General features: G+C 38.3%; 1 protein-coding gene across 6 annotated transcripts in view; it reads left to right on the top strand.

Moving 5' to 3' along the window:
• Positions 1 to 15,251, top strand: part of LOC149202391 (Mitochondrial substrate carrier family protein) — a 244,373-nt gene that overhangs the window by 123,935 nt on the left and 105,187 nt on the right. For all 6 annotated transcript variants that reach the window (XM_089403165.1, XM_089403166.1, XM_089403164.1 and 3 more), the window contains 5 exons: positions 3,638 to 3,699; positions 3,939 to 4,175; positions 4,514 to 4,684; positions 4,910 to 4,959; positions 5,182 to 5,314. In XM_089403165.1, the coding sequence (XP_089259291.1) occupies positions 3,661 to 3,699; positions 3,939 to 4,175; positions 4,514 to 4,684; positions 4,910 to 4,959; positions 5,182 to 5,314 (630 nt within the window). In that variant the 5' untranslated portion in view covers positions 3,638 to 3,660. The remainder of the gene's footprint in view (positions 1 to 3,637; positions 3,700 to 3,938; positions 4,176 to 4,513; positions 4,685 to 4,909; positions 4,960 to 5,181; positions 5,315 to 15,251) is intronic.

The raw sequence follows: 15,251 nt of genomic DNA, 5'->3' as shown, positions 1-15,251 counted from the left end.
AGCAGACTTACTAAATAGCAACATTCAACCACCTTGTGCCATAGCCAGGCCAAGACAAATATACGTTTAAGCAATCCATAACATGTGAAAATTCCAAATTGGAACCCTATTGCAGCAATTGATATTATTTCTCCTAATTGTTAATTAATTAACAATTATCCGATATGACAAATATCGAAATAAATACACTGCAACCTTCACAAATAAAATTATGCAGAAAATCAAAATGTTGGAAGTTGAGAAAAAATAACACAATTATTTTTGGACAAAAGTCCCCGGAAAAACCCAAGTTGGGAAAACTGGTGTAGCAACTGAGGGTTTTATTATTATGCAGTAGTGAGAAATTCTGAGTACAACTGGATGCCAAAATATGGCAATCCTATAGAGAAAAATATTGGCAAAAATCTAGTGAGGAATTTTTCTCATCCCACAGGCAATCTCCTGGCACAACTTGACTTCAGAAACTTGACCCTTTGATCCTTTGCGTCAGCCTCTGCGCTGCTCTGCACAGCCTACTGGACGTCAAGCCTCTGACTGGTCTCTGATGAAGTCGTTTTGCCTTTTTCTGGCTGGAAAGATGCTTCTCCAACACTTTGGGACTCCTTTCTGGCCTCTGGAATTGAAGATGTCTCTCCCTCTTAGCAAATCAAACTTGCCTTTAGACGCTGTTGCACTGCCCCTATGTCAGCTTCTCTTTGGCTCTTCCGCCTCTTTGCAAATGCACTTGCTAGATCTAGAATGCCTCCTCGAGCCTCACTGTCTCTGCCCCTCACTCATTGCTTCGATCTCTGACTCTCTCCGGCAAATTACTGCTGCTACTCTGGGAATCGATCTGCCAGGAAATCGAACTTCTCAAGTGTCTCAAGTGATATCTCCACCACATCGACCTCCTCTTATAATCCTTTGTTGGAGCACCAACGACCAAGATTAAAACATAATCGATGGCTAGGATCATCTCTGGATCGATTCGTGTGAGTTTCTAAATGATTTTCGCCTCGACTCAATTAACACTGACTAATTAACCATATTCCCTAAGTTTAGACTTAGGAAATATTTAAAAACTGGTTAATAATCGAATTAAGTCATTTCTAGGCGGAATTTCCAGAAACGATTTCTGGATTTTTGGAGATCTCATGTATTCTAGACTCTCCACCAAATTGAAGGTTAGAACACATCCGATGCTACAAAAACTAACATATCTCACATAATCCATGAGGTCAAGTTGCTTTGTTTATTGGGCAGTGAAACGGTTTATCGTTGGCAGTAGGGTAATAAAGAAACTTCAGGGAATTGGAGGCGGAATACCTTAGCTCTGAGGACCAAATCTTCTTGTGTAGAGATAGCAATCAAACCTAACAATCCCTATTTTTTACGGGCAAACATTCTCAGGTTTGCATGATATTTTGTAACCAAATTTGACATGAGATTCTTTCCTTCAGTTTTAATAAAATAAGTGTTGAGTTGCAGTTATTTTATTTACTGTGAAAATGACATTTTATCTATTTAATTTGCTTGCAAAATATTTGTAAATTAATGCTGCCCTTTTATCTATAGGCAAACTATTTAAATAATGTAAGGCCTACAATTTTACAGAACAACGAGACCATCAAAATCCTATGCAGATTTACCAATTTAAATGCAGGTACATACCTGGATATCTCATTTGAAGTCGATCCCTAGGCTGATGTTGCTCCGAGTCTGCTCCCGCTACCAAACCTACCGATTCCTGCCTGCCTATCGGGGATCAACTTATCTGGTTCCTAGATCCAAAAGACTTCGGCATTGAATTGTTCCAGTCCCGTGCCCAAAACTCCAAGAATAGTTGACAATTTTTCCACACTTTCAGTTCAATCTCAAGCCCTAGGCTCATCCCCCAATTTGTATCCATCCCTTCACCATGGCTCTATCTTTATTTTTCTTTGACATCCCCCCCTCCCCATCTAAGCTCTCCTCTCACAAAATCCAAAATACCTCCCTTTCTTAACTCTCTTTGCCTCCTTTTATTCAAGAGTATCCTTCCTCTCTACACAACATGCACCACCTCTGGATAAATATCCCAGGGATAAAAACTCACACTGCCTCTTTCGCAGCCATCTGACGTGGTCATAGACAGATGTCCTTCATTTATGCTTTCGCTCTTGGTTTAAGATGTATTGATAATCATATAATTTGGCCTTTATTTAATTTAAGGCAGGCACTCGATAATCAATGAATATTATATGTATAAAATATATTTATTTTTAAAATGTTATATTTATTTGTTATATATATTTATGTAATACTGTTCTTTGATTTGCATAGTTTGTAATGTTTAATTGGACTTGCATAATTGTTATATATATTTATACACTACAGTCAACTTTTATATTTGTTATAGTAATATGTTGTTATGATGGGTTATTGCAAATAATCTGTTTGTCAAAATGGCTGTTCATAAAGTGTTTGACGAAATGTTTCAATGTGTTAATGGACAGTGTAGTGGTTCGATGTACGTTAAGTGTTTGACGAAAGACTTCAACGAACATTTTGATTATTGCACAAGTTTAATTTGGCACATTTAGGAATTATTCTATTGGTTGATTGGGCAATCCCAAGAAAGGGGCATTACAGGAAACTGGTAATTATGGATTATCATGGACTTGCAGCATCAAGCAAGGCCTTCTATTTGTGCTCCTCCTAAGCAATGGAAAGAAATGCCTCTAGGAGGGTTACACTAGACTAGGGGGAATCTTTTGCTGAGGATCCATGTCAGCATGGACAGGATCCATTTTGGAGCTGGCTCAAGATCATTATCAGAAAGAAAATTGTAAACTCATTGTAAACTTGCATAAATTGCTTATATGGAGTTATAGCACCGTGTTCTTGTCCTTGGTTGTGTAGTCCTGCAAAGTAAAGTTGTTAAGCTTCACAAGGGCAATCAAGGGAGAATTCCATTTCTGCTTTTCTTATACTTATTCATCTCTAACTTTTATCTTTGGTTATTAACTTAAAGGAAAATATGTTTTGTTCTTTGCTAGAATTAAAAGAGAATATAAACTTGGGAACATTGTTGAAACAATTAGGCGTTTATAATCAAAAAAATAAAAACAGAAGATGACCTTGAATTTTAATGAGAATATGCTTCTTTTTTTGGTGAGCCCCAAAGTTGTACAGAAAAATGGTCAATTGTATTTGTTAGCAAGGTTAATGGTAATGTGTGATACGATTTATCTTTTTCATCAGGTTTCAAATAGGTGGAGTGATACTTGCATTTGTTTGTGCTCTGCCTGTGCTTTTGTCAGTGCTATAGTGTTTGCGTCCTGTGGCACATGTTGATGCCTGTTCTAGCAGCTGATGGGCATACAGTGTGTTGCCAATACTAGCTTCTTGCGCCTAGTGTTGTGTCTAGAGTCAATGCTAATGGAACATGGAAGAAGAGTGAGAGAAATGGAATAGAAAGAAGGGAAAGAACGGGGGAGCTAGATATTACATTTATATTTAGTCCTCAATACTATAGTAGGCTGGCTGTATTTTTTTAAATGGTTGTTGTGACCATGGACTTGACTAATTACTGTTTGTCTTCTAAAGCCTATTTTTTTTTTCTATATTTTTATTCATAAATTATTGAATTCACTGGGAAATTTATCATGTAACACAGATGTTGTCAAAGTGCGCCTACAGATGGAAGCCATTGGTCGGCGAGCTGTGCTCACAGGAATGGTAATTTCCTGCTGTCTTCCTTATTGTCTTATTATTTGTTGAAGTCAATTATTCTTTAGGTCTTTGTAAGTTAACCCTTTGGAATTAGTGCTCTTCAAGGACATCTTAGATTGTTCTTATCTTTTTATGTGATTGTTGTCTTGATAGCTTTTTATGGTTGTTTTCTGTTATCTCATCTGTTCAATGCTGTGGCTTTCTAGATGATATTTATCTCACCTCTAATTTCATTTTTCTTGCAGATGAAGATGTTTGTTCAATTGGTAAAGTATGAAGGACCTCACACATTATACTCAGGCCTGATGCCTGCTCTTGTAAGGTCTGTCATTTATGGTGGATTGCGGATAGGCTTATATGAACCATGCAAGTATGTCAGTGACTCAGCTTTTGGGTGCACAAATATAATGACAAAACTTGCATCAGGAGCAATCTCTGGCTCCTTTGCTACTGCACTGACAAATCCCACAGAAGTTTTGAAGGTTCTTACTATAGAACTCTGTAAATATCATGATCTCCTGTGTGTCTTCGTAATCTGTAGCAGTGTTGCGAACATCTCGATAACATCCTGATTTTATCCTAAAATCATGATTTTTTGGCCTAGCCGATGTTTTCCGATTTTTAAAGATATTTTTATGGTATCTTAATTTTGCCGATGTTTGCCGATTTTTTCCCGATTTTTAAGATTTTTGGTTTTTCAAACCCTTGCCGATTTTATCTCAATGCCGATGTTCGCAACATTGATCTGTAGCAAATCCTCTTAGTTCTTTGGGATTCACTTTCATTAATGGTGTGTTTTTTTTGGGATATTTGGATGCAGGTTCGCTTGCAAATGAAAAATGGATCTGGAAGTAGAGGACCAATTTACGAAATGTGTGAGATTGTTGCTGTAGAGGGAGTGGCAGGTCTATGGAAGGGGGTGGGACCTGCAATGGCAAGAGCTGCTGCATTAACAGCATCACAGCTAGCAACATATGATGAAACCAAGCAGGTTTTTATATTGTTGTAAATCATGTTTCTTTAGTAGATGTACCTTTGAATGTGTTTCTTTGGGATTTGCAGAGCACAACATTATAAACTTTGGCTATTTTATTCCCAACCTGCAAGTAACCACTCTTCTGAATTATCTCTAATAAATGCCATGGGGTCTACTCCAAAGGCATTGAGACCTGGATAGCTTCCTGAACTTGGTTCTGGCATAAATTTATAATAACAGGCTCTAATGCGCTGGACATCTCTTGAAGAAGGGTTCTTTCTACATCTCAGGTATGGCTGTTGTCCCTGGAGTAAAGTTGGCATTGAAATTTATCCTGATTTAGTATGGGTTTTATCTGATGTTTTAAGTTGTCTATTTATTACAACCTGTGCTCAATATCAATGCATTTAGTGTTTTGAGAGTATAAAGGTTGTATTTTTTGACATTTAGCACTGTAACATTTGTCCATTGTCTACTAACATAATACACCTGTAATGTAAGATTCTATGCAGTGCAAGTACAACAGCAGGGATAATGGGAACCATTGCTTCTGCTCCCATCGACACTGTTAAGACCCGCCTTATGATGCAGAGGGAGTCTACTCAAATGGGAAGCTACAAGAATGGATTTCATTGTGCTTACAAGGTAGAGAACTGTTTATAAAATTGACTAGTGTCATTTCATACAAATAATATATTATTGTATAACTCATAAACTGTTACACAATGGCTGGGCTTCGTATCGTTTATATTACCTTCTAAGTTTGTGTCTATGTTAGGTTCTAGCTGAATGAAAATAGGAGATATATAGGTTTCCAAATTGTTTATACCACCTAACGCATCATTGGCTACTAGAGAAAAACAAATCCTTGGCATTTTTCTCTACTTAGGTAGAAGTAATAAATATCTAATGAAAACTATCAAACTGATTACCTGATACTTTATAACAGAGATAAAGTATGGAGTGTTACAAGAAAATCTAGCACCCATGTATGATGTAAAGTCTCAAGCATCAAGGGGCTAGTTTCTGCAACTTAGGAAGGCTACCCATTGTCACTATCACTGCAAAATCTAGTAGGCACAGTGCAAAGCCTCACTAGGCAAACTAGATCCTATGGCAACAATGGCTATCCTATGAAAACAATGAGATTAGCCACCACTGTCACCTCAGTGGCCTCTCTCCTGCTATTTAGTGGTGGATGTTATTCCCACAAAGGGAGGCTTCTCTAACAATGCTTAGACGGTATTCACCTAAGGCAAATGAATCTCTAAGGGATTTGTGAATAATATCACCTAACAAGATCTTCAATAAATAAGGGCTAAAGGCCTAATGGTTATGTAAGAAGATACCAGCAAGGCTTTGATGGCTGTGTTAAGAATTACAAATAATCAAACACACTTTCCACCAACCCCAATGTCCTAGAAGAAAGTTGTTATAAACTAGGGGTTTTATAATATGTAAGTTTATAGAATGTAATAGCATATAACAGCAGGGAAATAGCCTCTAAGTGATATATTATTATATTCAACAAAGTATCAAAAGGCTAGCAAGAGGTAAGTAAGGGATAAGGAAAACTCTGGTTTTTAATGGTTTTATATGCATACAACAACAATAAAAGTCATGATGTCAGCCCTACTTTTGGGTGCAGAATGCAATTAATGCTAGATTTTGCCTTTTCAATCTATTAAATACAACTTTTATCAATAGAATAATGACACATACATGCAAAATTACAAAGTTGCAAGTTAAAACCAAATGCTAGCCCTAGTTACCAATGAAGTAGAAAAAAGAGGTAAGAATTTTGAATGATCATTGTTGCCACCTAATCCACACCTTTGGGCTACGTGGAAAAATATTTAATCCACTAAATGTGGCCTTGGGGGCAAGTCTCGAATTAAGTAGCTGTCACTCAAATTTCAACTCCTCCGTCTAGGCTAACTCCTAGTGAAGCCAAAGGGGGTAGTCCCTTAAAACAAATAAGGCTAATTAAGCTATAGTTAACAAGAATATTAATAAGAGCTAAATATATTACACAAGAATACATTTACCATTCAACATATAATATAAAAAAGATAGATAAGCAAATAATCACATCGCCATCAATATACAAGACAAGCAAATAACCAAATGACAGAAATGAATAGCAATATAAACCAGTGCCAAAAGTAGATTGGTGATGCTTGTAAATGAAATGCATTAAGTAAATGATTATTGCTTGAAAGTAAGTTTGGCAAATGAAATGATAGCCCAAGTGCTGTATGCTGTAGAAATGTTGTGGAGAGTGCTCTTGGTAAATTTTATTAAATTTGATTTCACTTGGGTTTCGATTTATTAGTTAAGTGAGTGCACAATATGTTGAATCTTGTAGCTATGTTCGGTCTCCATAATCACGTTTTATCACCCCAAATATCCAAGAAATGATAAATATATATGTGGATTCCAAGTCTGCTTCAAAACAAGAAAAATTTGAATTTTAAAATTTTTGAATTTTTTGCCTCCAAATGTAAGGTCCTTCAAGTTGGCCCCATTTAAGGGACACACCCAATGTTGCTTGGGAGCGGGAGTGGGAGAGAAAATGGGAGCAGGAGTGACCATTTTCAGAAGCTCCCGGTTTGGGAGCGAATCCGGGAGCGATTTTTTAAAAATATATATGTTTTTTATATTTTTTAATTTTTGATACATATATGTCAACAAAAACATGTAGAATGATGAATTAGACATAAAAAACATAAAAAAACATAGATTGATCATTGAACCATATCACATCAATCATCTAGAAATTATAATCGTCATCGAGTTCATCAACCATGTCCACAAGTTAGTAAAATACATATTACAACTGCAACATATTGAGTCTCGTGAACCATGATTCATCAAATTCAATCTTAAAGTTTCAACTTCAAGCTTTCAAAATTGAAAATTCAATAACATTTATCATCATTGATCACCAAAGTTGTACTTGTAAGCTAAGTTTAACCATTACAAGAAGTAATATCTTAGATATTTCTAAGTCCTAAGTTCTAACTATTAACATGATATGAAATGTTATAAATTTACAAAATGAAACATGAATAATGAAATGAAATGAAACAACTTTAGTCTTTCACGAAGCATCATATTCATAATTCACAATCATTACCAATGAGTTATAATTGCCAAGGCCCATCTTCAAACTTCAAATTTTCATTGTCACAGTGATATATTGTTTACAAAAAATATCATTATGATATGAAAGAGTCAAGAGTCAAGAGTCAAGGACTCAAAACTCAACAGTTATGAAAACTAAAGTCTAATAGAAACTAAAAAAGACAAGTAAACTGTAAATCTACATGTGGCCCTTGCCACGAGAGTCTCCAGGAGTATAAGCAGGCCGTGGTGGTCTTCTAGGAGTCTCGCGCACAGACCGACGACCAGAACTAGAACCTCCACGTGAGGGTGTAGATGGAGGTGGCGACAGCAAAGGAACAAGACTCAGACCTCGAGCACTGCTACTGGATGGTGGAGGTGGAGGTGGCATGGTTGCTGCAGCTGCTTCATCTTCATCCCTTACAAGTTCCTCTTCCAGTTCTTCAAGATGTACAATGACATCCTCCAAATTGTCATCCTCTGGGTGATTGTCCCAAATTTTATATGTGGGATCCTCATAAGCCCGATCACAGTAATGACTCAACAACCCCAAGTTGTAGTGCACATAAACCAAGCTTTCTGCTTGGTTTTCATTGAGTCTGTTTCTTTTCACATTATGTATGTAGCTGTAGGTGCTCCAACACCTCTCTGCAGAAGAAGTATTTACAACCTGTGAAAGAACTTTTTTTGCCAATTTTGGCAAAAGTCCCTGGCTGCCATATGTTTCCCACCATGTGAGAGTATCAAATCTATCTCTGTCGTCCATTGCATGGAAGTTACCATACAAACCAGTGCCACTGAAGTATCTGCCTATTTCAAGGCGCACAGCTGCACATTCCTCCCTGTCAGGTACCAACTTTTCTAATGCTTCCAAATATCCTCTAGTTACCTCTGGATCTAAATGGGGTTTGGTCTTAATCCCACCCCCTGTTGCAGGTTGGCCCAACCAAGATGTAGAGTAGTATTTTGGCGCAAGGATATACGCCAAGCAATGTAGTGGAAGATTAAGTCTATTCCACCGTTCACACACACAATCATGAATCAGTTTGTACAAGTCGGGATCTCTGTTATGAACAATATCTTTTATTTGCCCCAACATGGTATCCATCTGCTCATACACCTCGCCAATCACTGGTTTGTCTGTATTTGCAAACCGAATCATGTGATAAATGGGCTTGGTGAAATCCAATACTTGCCTCGCACTTGTCCAAAACTGACCATCAAGAGCGGCCTCCTCCACCAGTTCAAAACCTCGCCTGTCAGCTGCATTTGTAGCCCTTTCCTTTAATACCTGCCAATGTGGACTTGATACCATGCTAGCCAATGACTCTCTTACCTTCAAAAGGCGCCTGAAGGTGAGGTAATAGCTACCAAATCTGGTCTTCACAATCTTCAACAACTCCAATCTCGAGTGACTGTGGAAAAGGCCATGGGTATTGCTGTGATTTGTAATAAATTTTATCATTTATTTGCCTTTCTTGTACAAATCACCAATCCATTGGTATTGTTCATTTTTGTTCTTGACAACATCATGCAACAGAAGGTTCAATGTGTGAACCAAACATCCAGACCAAAATATGTTGGGGTATTTATCCTCAATAATTGCTCCCGCTGCCTTACAATTAGGAGCATTATCAGTGATGACTTGGATGACATTGTATGGCCCAATACGGTCAATTGTTTCAAGTAATGCTTCTGCAATGTTGATGGCGGTCTTCAACTTGTCTGAGTAATCATGTGCAGTTAGAAAGATCGGACCATTAACAGACACAGCAAGAACACTTATCAATGGCTTGCCTTTTACATTTGTCCATCCATCAGATACAATGGACACCCCATGGTCAGTCCAGGAACTTGTCATTCTATTCAAAGAATGTGATATTTTTGCTTTTTCATGATCAAGGCCAACGGTTCTTGCCTTGTCATACCCAGGGCTCTTGTATCCTTTAGGGGCATCATTTATGGCAGAAACCATTTCGTGCCAATAAGGTGAGCGAAGAACATTGAATGGTATCCCACATGCATAGAGAAACCTGTAAACCTTTGAATCCACATCATTCCTACACCCCTCATCAAGGAAATATGATATGGTTCTACGCCTTAAAGATGATGACCCTGTGCATCCATATCCACTGCCTTGGGAGGATGCTGAAGGAGTTCTTTGTGATTGTGAGCTTGGTTCAAAGAAACCCCTTGATTTTTTTGATTTGTATTGGGCTTCCTCCTCTTCCCTTATGTATTTGGCTCTATCTGCTGCTGACACCGCTGTACAAGTTTTGATTCCTATTTGTTTGTCTCCATCCCATGGCCTTTTCCCACAGAGGTGTCTTCTACCACAGGTGTATGAACCTGTGTAATCAGTGTTGCAATGGGGGCAATGAAATTTAGTGGTTCCACCCCCTCTCCCTGTTTCAACCCTGTTAACATATTTCCACAATGGGGTTTGGTCTTGTTTAGTTTTTTGAGGGTCATGTTCACCCTCCTCCAGCTCCTCCTCACTGGGGTTTTCATCAATTCGACTTTCTCCAGCTTCTTCATCCCCCTCTTCAGTTTGGCCCCTCCGTTTCCTACTCTCCAACGCCATAATAACCATAAAAGGGACCAAGAAGAGGAAAATGCCAAGAAAGATAGCCAGGTCCATGGTGTTTGATGTTTGTAGGGTTTTGAATCTGCAAATTAATTTAATTTATTGGGATTAATTAATTTAATTTAAATTCATGATTTTAAACTAAATAAACTAAATCAACTAAATTACTACCTAACTAAATTAAACTAACTAAACTGACTAAATTACTAAGTTACTTACCTCTTTGCAGGCTTGCTGCTCGCTCCTCGGTGCTTGCTCCTCGCTTCTCCTTCCTCCTTTTCTCTTGCTCTCCAAGAAACTCAACTCAATGAAGTGATAATGAAGTTTTTTTAGGCCCATTGGGCTTTTAAAACATTTTTTTTTTAAATTTAAATTTTTTTTGAGGTCGCGGAAATTTTTTTTTCCGTCGGATCGCTCCCGCCGCCGCCCGAAATGCTCCGGGGAGCGATTTTTTAATGCTCCGGATTGATCGCTCCCGGGCTTAAAATTTCGCTTCGGGAGCGACGGAGCAATCGCTCCCTACAGCGCTCCCGAAAATGGTAGGGAGCGCAAATTTTTTTCGGGGGCGCGCTCCCGAAATTCGCTCTCGTCCGGGAGCGCGCTCCCGAGTCTCTCCGGTGCCGCTCCGGCCCGGAGCATGGGAGCGGGTTCGAGGGGGGGGGGCGCTCCCCTGCAAATATGGACACACCCATTTGGCTCATTGAACATCTATATATTGGCATTCGTCCTCTCCATTTGGGCATCAGTTCAGATCACTTCCGTTCACACGTGGAGGATGAAAAGGACGAAATCCGAGGCAGATTAAAGGACAAAATCTGAGGAAGAATAGAATGATGAAATTTGAGGCGGAGCAAATTCTTCTGAGGCAGAGCGAAATTTCTAAGGCACAACTGACCGAATTTCTTAAGCTATTCATAGATAGTTTACCAGGTTTGACTTGGGTTTAATTGCTGGTTAGTTTGACTTGATTTGACTGGAAAATTCAGATTGTATTCCTTGTTGAATTGGACAAATTTCTCTAAGAAAAGGTTGTTGGGTTTTTCCTCTGGTTTGGGGTTTTCCCAAGATAATTTTTGTGTCTCTTGTGTTTGGTTGTTTCTTCATGATCCTACTGTTTTTATTGTTTTATTACTTAGTGATGAATGTGATAGAAGACAAATAATGAAGTAATCATTGGAAGTAATTATCAGTCTAGGAAATCATGAAATATCAACATGGTATCAGAGCTTGGGTTATAGAGCAGCCATTAAAAGCCAAGACACTTATTGAAGGGAAAAGTTCCCTAAGTGTTTCTATCTTAGCCAAACCCTGCTTGTGTTCAAGTATGAAACAAAAACCAAGTTTGAAGGAAGACTGAAGCCCTAACTCTGTTTAGAAGACCCTTATCCAAATTCTAGGCTGAAGTCTGACTCAAGTGGGCCAAGAGGCCTCAAGGATAATCTCAGAAGGGCCGAGGAGCCTAGAATCTGAAAAAGGGCCTCAATTTGAGCATCAAAGGACGAGGAGCCTCAGTAAGTGGCAGAAGAAGTCTGAGGAATTAGGCCAAAAAGCCTCAGTTATCTGATTGTAGAAGGCCAAAAAAGCCTCAGATGTTACAGGAGGCCGAAAATGACCTCAGGTCCAAGGTCAAGAAGCTTAGAAGCCTTTGACTCTTGAAGTATAGCCTAAATGCCTCAGAAGGCCAGTGAAGGTGGACATGTGTTGCTAATGATTTTGGAGATCCTTTTTTATTGCGGATCTATATGTAGAAGGAAAAGACCTTGGGCTGAATTGTGCAACAAAGAAATGGCAGTCAAGGGAAGGCCTGTTTAGGACCTGGTTTGATTAGGAACTATGGATCTTAAACATTCCTTCGAAATGCTATGAATAAACTTGTGATGCTAGTTGACTATGAAGTACACCTGTACAAAAATTGGCAACCTGAAGTGTGATATGATTGCCTTGTATTACAAAAGTAGAATGCTATCTTGAAGATGATGACTGTCATAACTAAAGGAGGATCAATATTGTATAAATGAATTCTCTATGTGAACATTGGAGGGCTTCTTGTAAGTATACAATGAAAAGGAGGTCGGGTTCCTCATCGTTTTTGGAGATAAAAAATTCTCTTGTAACCATTGAGTCATTCTCAGAATTGAAGATTGTCCTTGCAAGGGACAAATTGTTGCTATAGTTACAATTGTTTGAAGAGGCCAAGCCACTTAGTTTGAAAGGGCCAAGAGCAATCATCTCTATAAACAAAATCTGTGGACAAAATTTGTTATTGACTTTGAATATCCACATAGTGTATTGCAATGCTCAAATATGGAGGTTTTCCAAGCCCAGGTCAGTCTAGAAAGTGCTGAGTTAGTTTGGGATACTTCTAGTGAATGTTTTTGATGTTATGAAAGCTCCATCCATCTCTCATTAGGTAGCTGTTCATTACTAAGCTATAATCCTTTCAAAATGATTTGAGAGCAGTCTAAACCCTGAGTTGCTGGACCAAAGGACTGTGTGGGGCTTGCTATCAAATATGCTGTCTTACAAAAACCGAAACCTTGAAGCAGGATCCTTAACAAGTTCCATTGAGCTTGATTCTGCTGTCATATCTTTTGGAATTAATTTCTTTTGCAATGGCAAATTGAAGATTTTCTGATGGAGCAAGTTTTCTTTAGAAGATATTGAAACATCTTGTTAAGCAATATTGTTTTGTTGTTGACATGACACTAGTCAATAAAAGGCAGATTACAAGCCTTGCAAAGGCTATATTGAATCACTTTACATTTGCTTGGACTAGATGGAAGATTCCTTGATTGATTCTGTTGACAACCTCATCTCATATGCAGAGGATTCCGTGTTCTGTTGGAAGATATTATAAGGTCCTACACCTGCTGTTTTGTAGTTTCAAGAAGTAATGACATCATCAAAGTCTTGAGTTTGGATTTCAGGCAAGATAAGGCCTGCTAAAAGGGATGGACCAAATGAGTTCTATACACTTATGCCGAGACCGGTTGATTGAAATTTTGGATATTTCCTTTGATTGCATCATATTGCAAGATATGTGAAGTGTTATTTTGAAGTTGCTAATGCCATGACTGTGTAAGGGCTCTTGTCAAGTATGTACTGATCTGTGACAGTATTGAAGCTATGACATAAACTCAAATTTTGAAGCAAAACCTGAGTTGATCTGTGTTGTAGATTGTGCTTGTTGCTTACAAGGGTTCATTGTTGGAGCTACTAAGAGTATCAATTTATTCGCTGAGTTTAGCTCATATTAATGCCATTGCATATAGCAAGAATGTTAGCTGTAGAAGTATACTGCCTAAGTTAAGAGTACAAGTGTTGCCATGATGGCCAGAAAGAGAATCTCTTATAGCAGGAGTATGATGACTGATTTAGTACTAAAGCAGCAAGAGGACAACCTGGTACAAGGTTGAAATTCCTAAGAAACCCTAGCTCATGCAAGGAAAGCAAGATGATGAGGATGATGAGTTTGCAAATGGATTTCATTTCTGCAAGAAAGCAAGGATCAAGAGGGAGTCGTCAATCCCCTACAATCCTCAAAAATAAGTATTTCATATCTTTCCTTGATTATTATTATTAATTTAATTCTGGTTATTCTCTTGTCTTTATTTCCTTTGTTGGGTTATAATTGTTTCTTCCTTGACCTCCTAGTGAGGGTTGCAGGTACATTGTGATAGCCTGCCAAGGCTCTAGCAGCAGTTGGAAGCATTTGGAAGAACGAAGCAAAGTATGTGGCAAGACGACTCTCCCAGGAGTGATTTGTGTTCAAGAGGGAGAAATTGTACCAATATCTAGAAGGGCTCCTAGTTCAGAGGGAGTAGACAGGCCCGCAAGTTTGAAGGATGTCATTGTACCAAGATCTGTGGAAAATCAGCAATGACTTCAAGATGGATTCACAAGATCAAGCATTTGTTGGCAGCATAGAAAAGTGCAAAGCGAAGATTCTCCCAGGAAGAGGGAGAGGACATTGAGAAGACATTTGCTCCAATTGTAGTTTGGCAAGTTGAGAAGCAGGGGAGCTTCAGGATTGCTTGATCAGGTACAATCATGATGATAAATGCACGTGATACAAAAGGAGCAGTGAGGCTCCTATGTATTTCTATGGTCGAGCTATTTGCTTCTCACTGTCCTTGAATGAAGTTGGATGAGCTTGAAGTAATTGAGAATGTTTCCCTTGAAGGTTTTGACTGCTGAGTTGCACTTAGTAGATATTATAATGACCGCATAGCCCAAGATAAAGTATACATAAAAAATATTTCAAAATTCCAAAATTTAGCATGGTATTCCAACCCCTTTCTCTCTCCTCTCTCTTCATTTTGTTTTCAAATTTTGCAACCTGTGGGGAATTATAAAAATGTCGCTAGCATGATGAATAAAGCTTTATAACAGGCCTAGGAGGCTTGGGACTCAATCAACAAGTGAGTACACCCTAAAGTGTTTTTTTTCACTTAGCTAATTATTCTTGCTTTTCAATGACAAATAACTAGCCAAGTTTTTTCACTCATATATACCCCCAAAGCTGGGGTGATGGCTTGAAGATTGAGCATTGGGTCCATCCTAGTGTCTAGAGTCGATGTATATTACCATGCTAGGTCATCTGTAAAGTTTCACAGAATTTGACTAAGTCTAGATAAGAGTTTTTAATAATTAAAAATTTCCCGTAGGACAGGATTTTTTTAATTCTTATGTAAAATGTAAACAATTGATGCTAGAAGATTTTGAGGATGTATGAGTACTCAAAATTCATCCTATTTACCTCAACATTCTTCTAGGACACATGTTGGGGGGCAAAAATGTTGAGAAATCTAGGGCATTAGTATTAGGAGAATTCTTCTATCAATGATAACTGCTTGTGAATGCTTTTTA

This window comes from Pinus tabuliformis, chromosome 2_1 (assembly GCF_031772625.1).
Source record: "Pinus tabuliformis cultivar Carrire ecotype Pingquan chromosome 2_1, CPIR1, whole genome shotgun sequence".
NCBI lineage: Eukaryota > Viridiplantae > Streptophyta > Pinopsida > Pinales > Pinaceae > Pinus > Pinus tabuliformis.
This window is presented reverse-complemented; position numbering and strand designations above follow the sequence as displayed.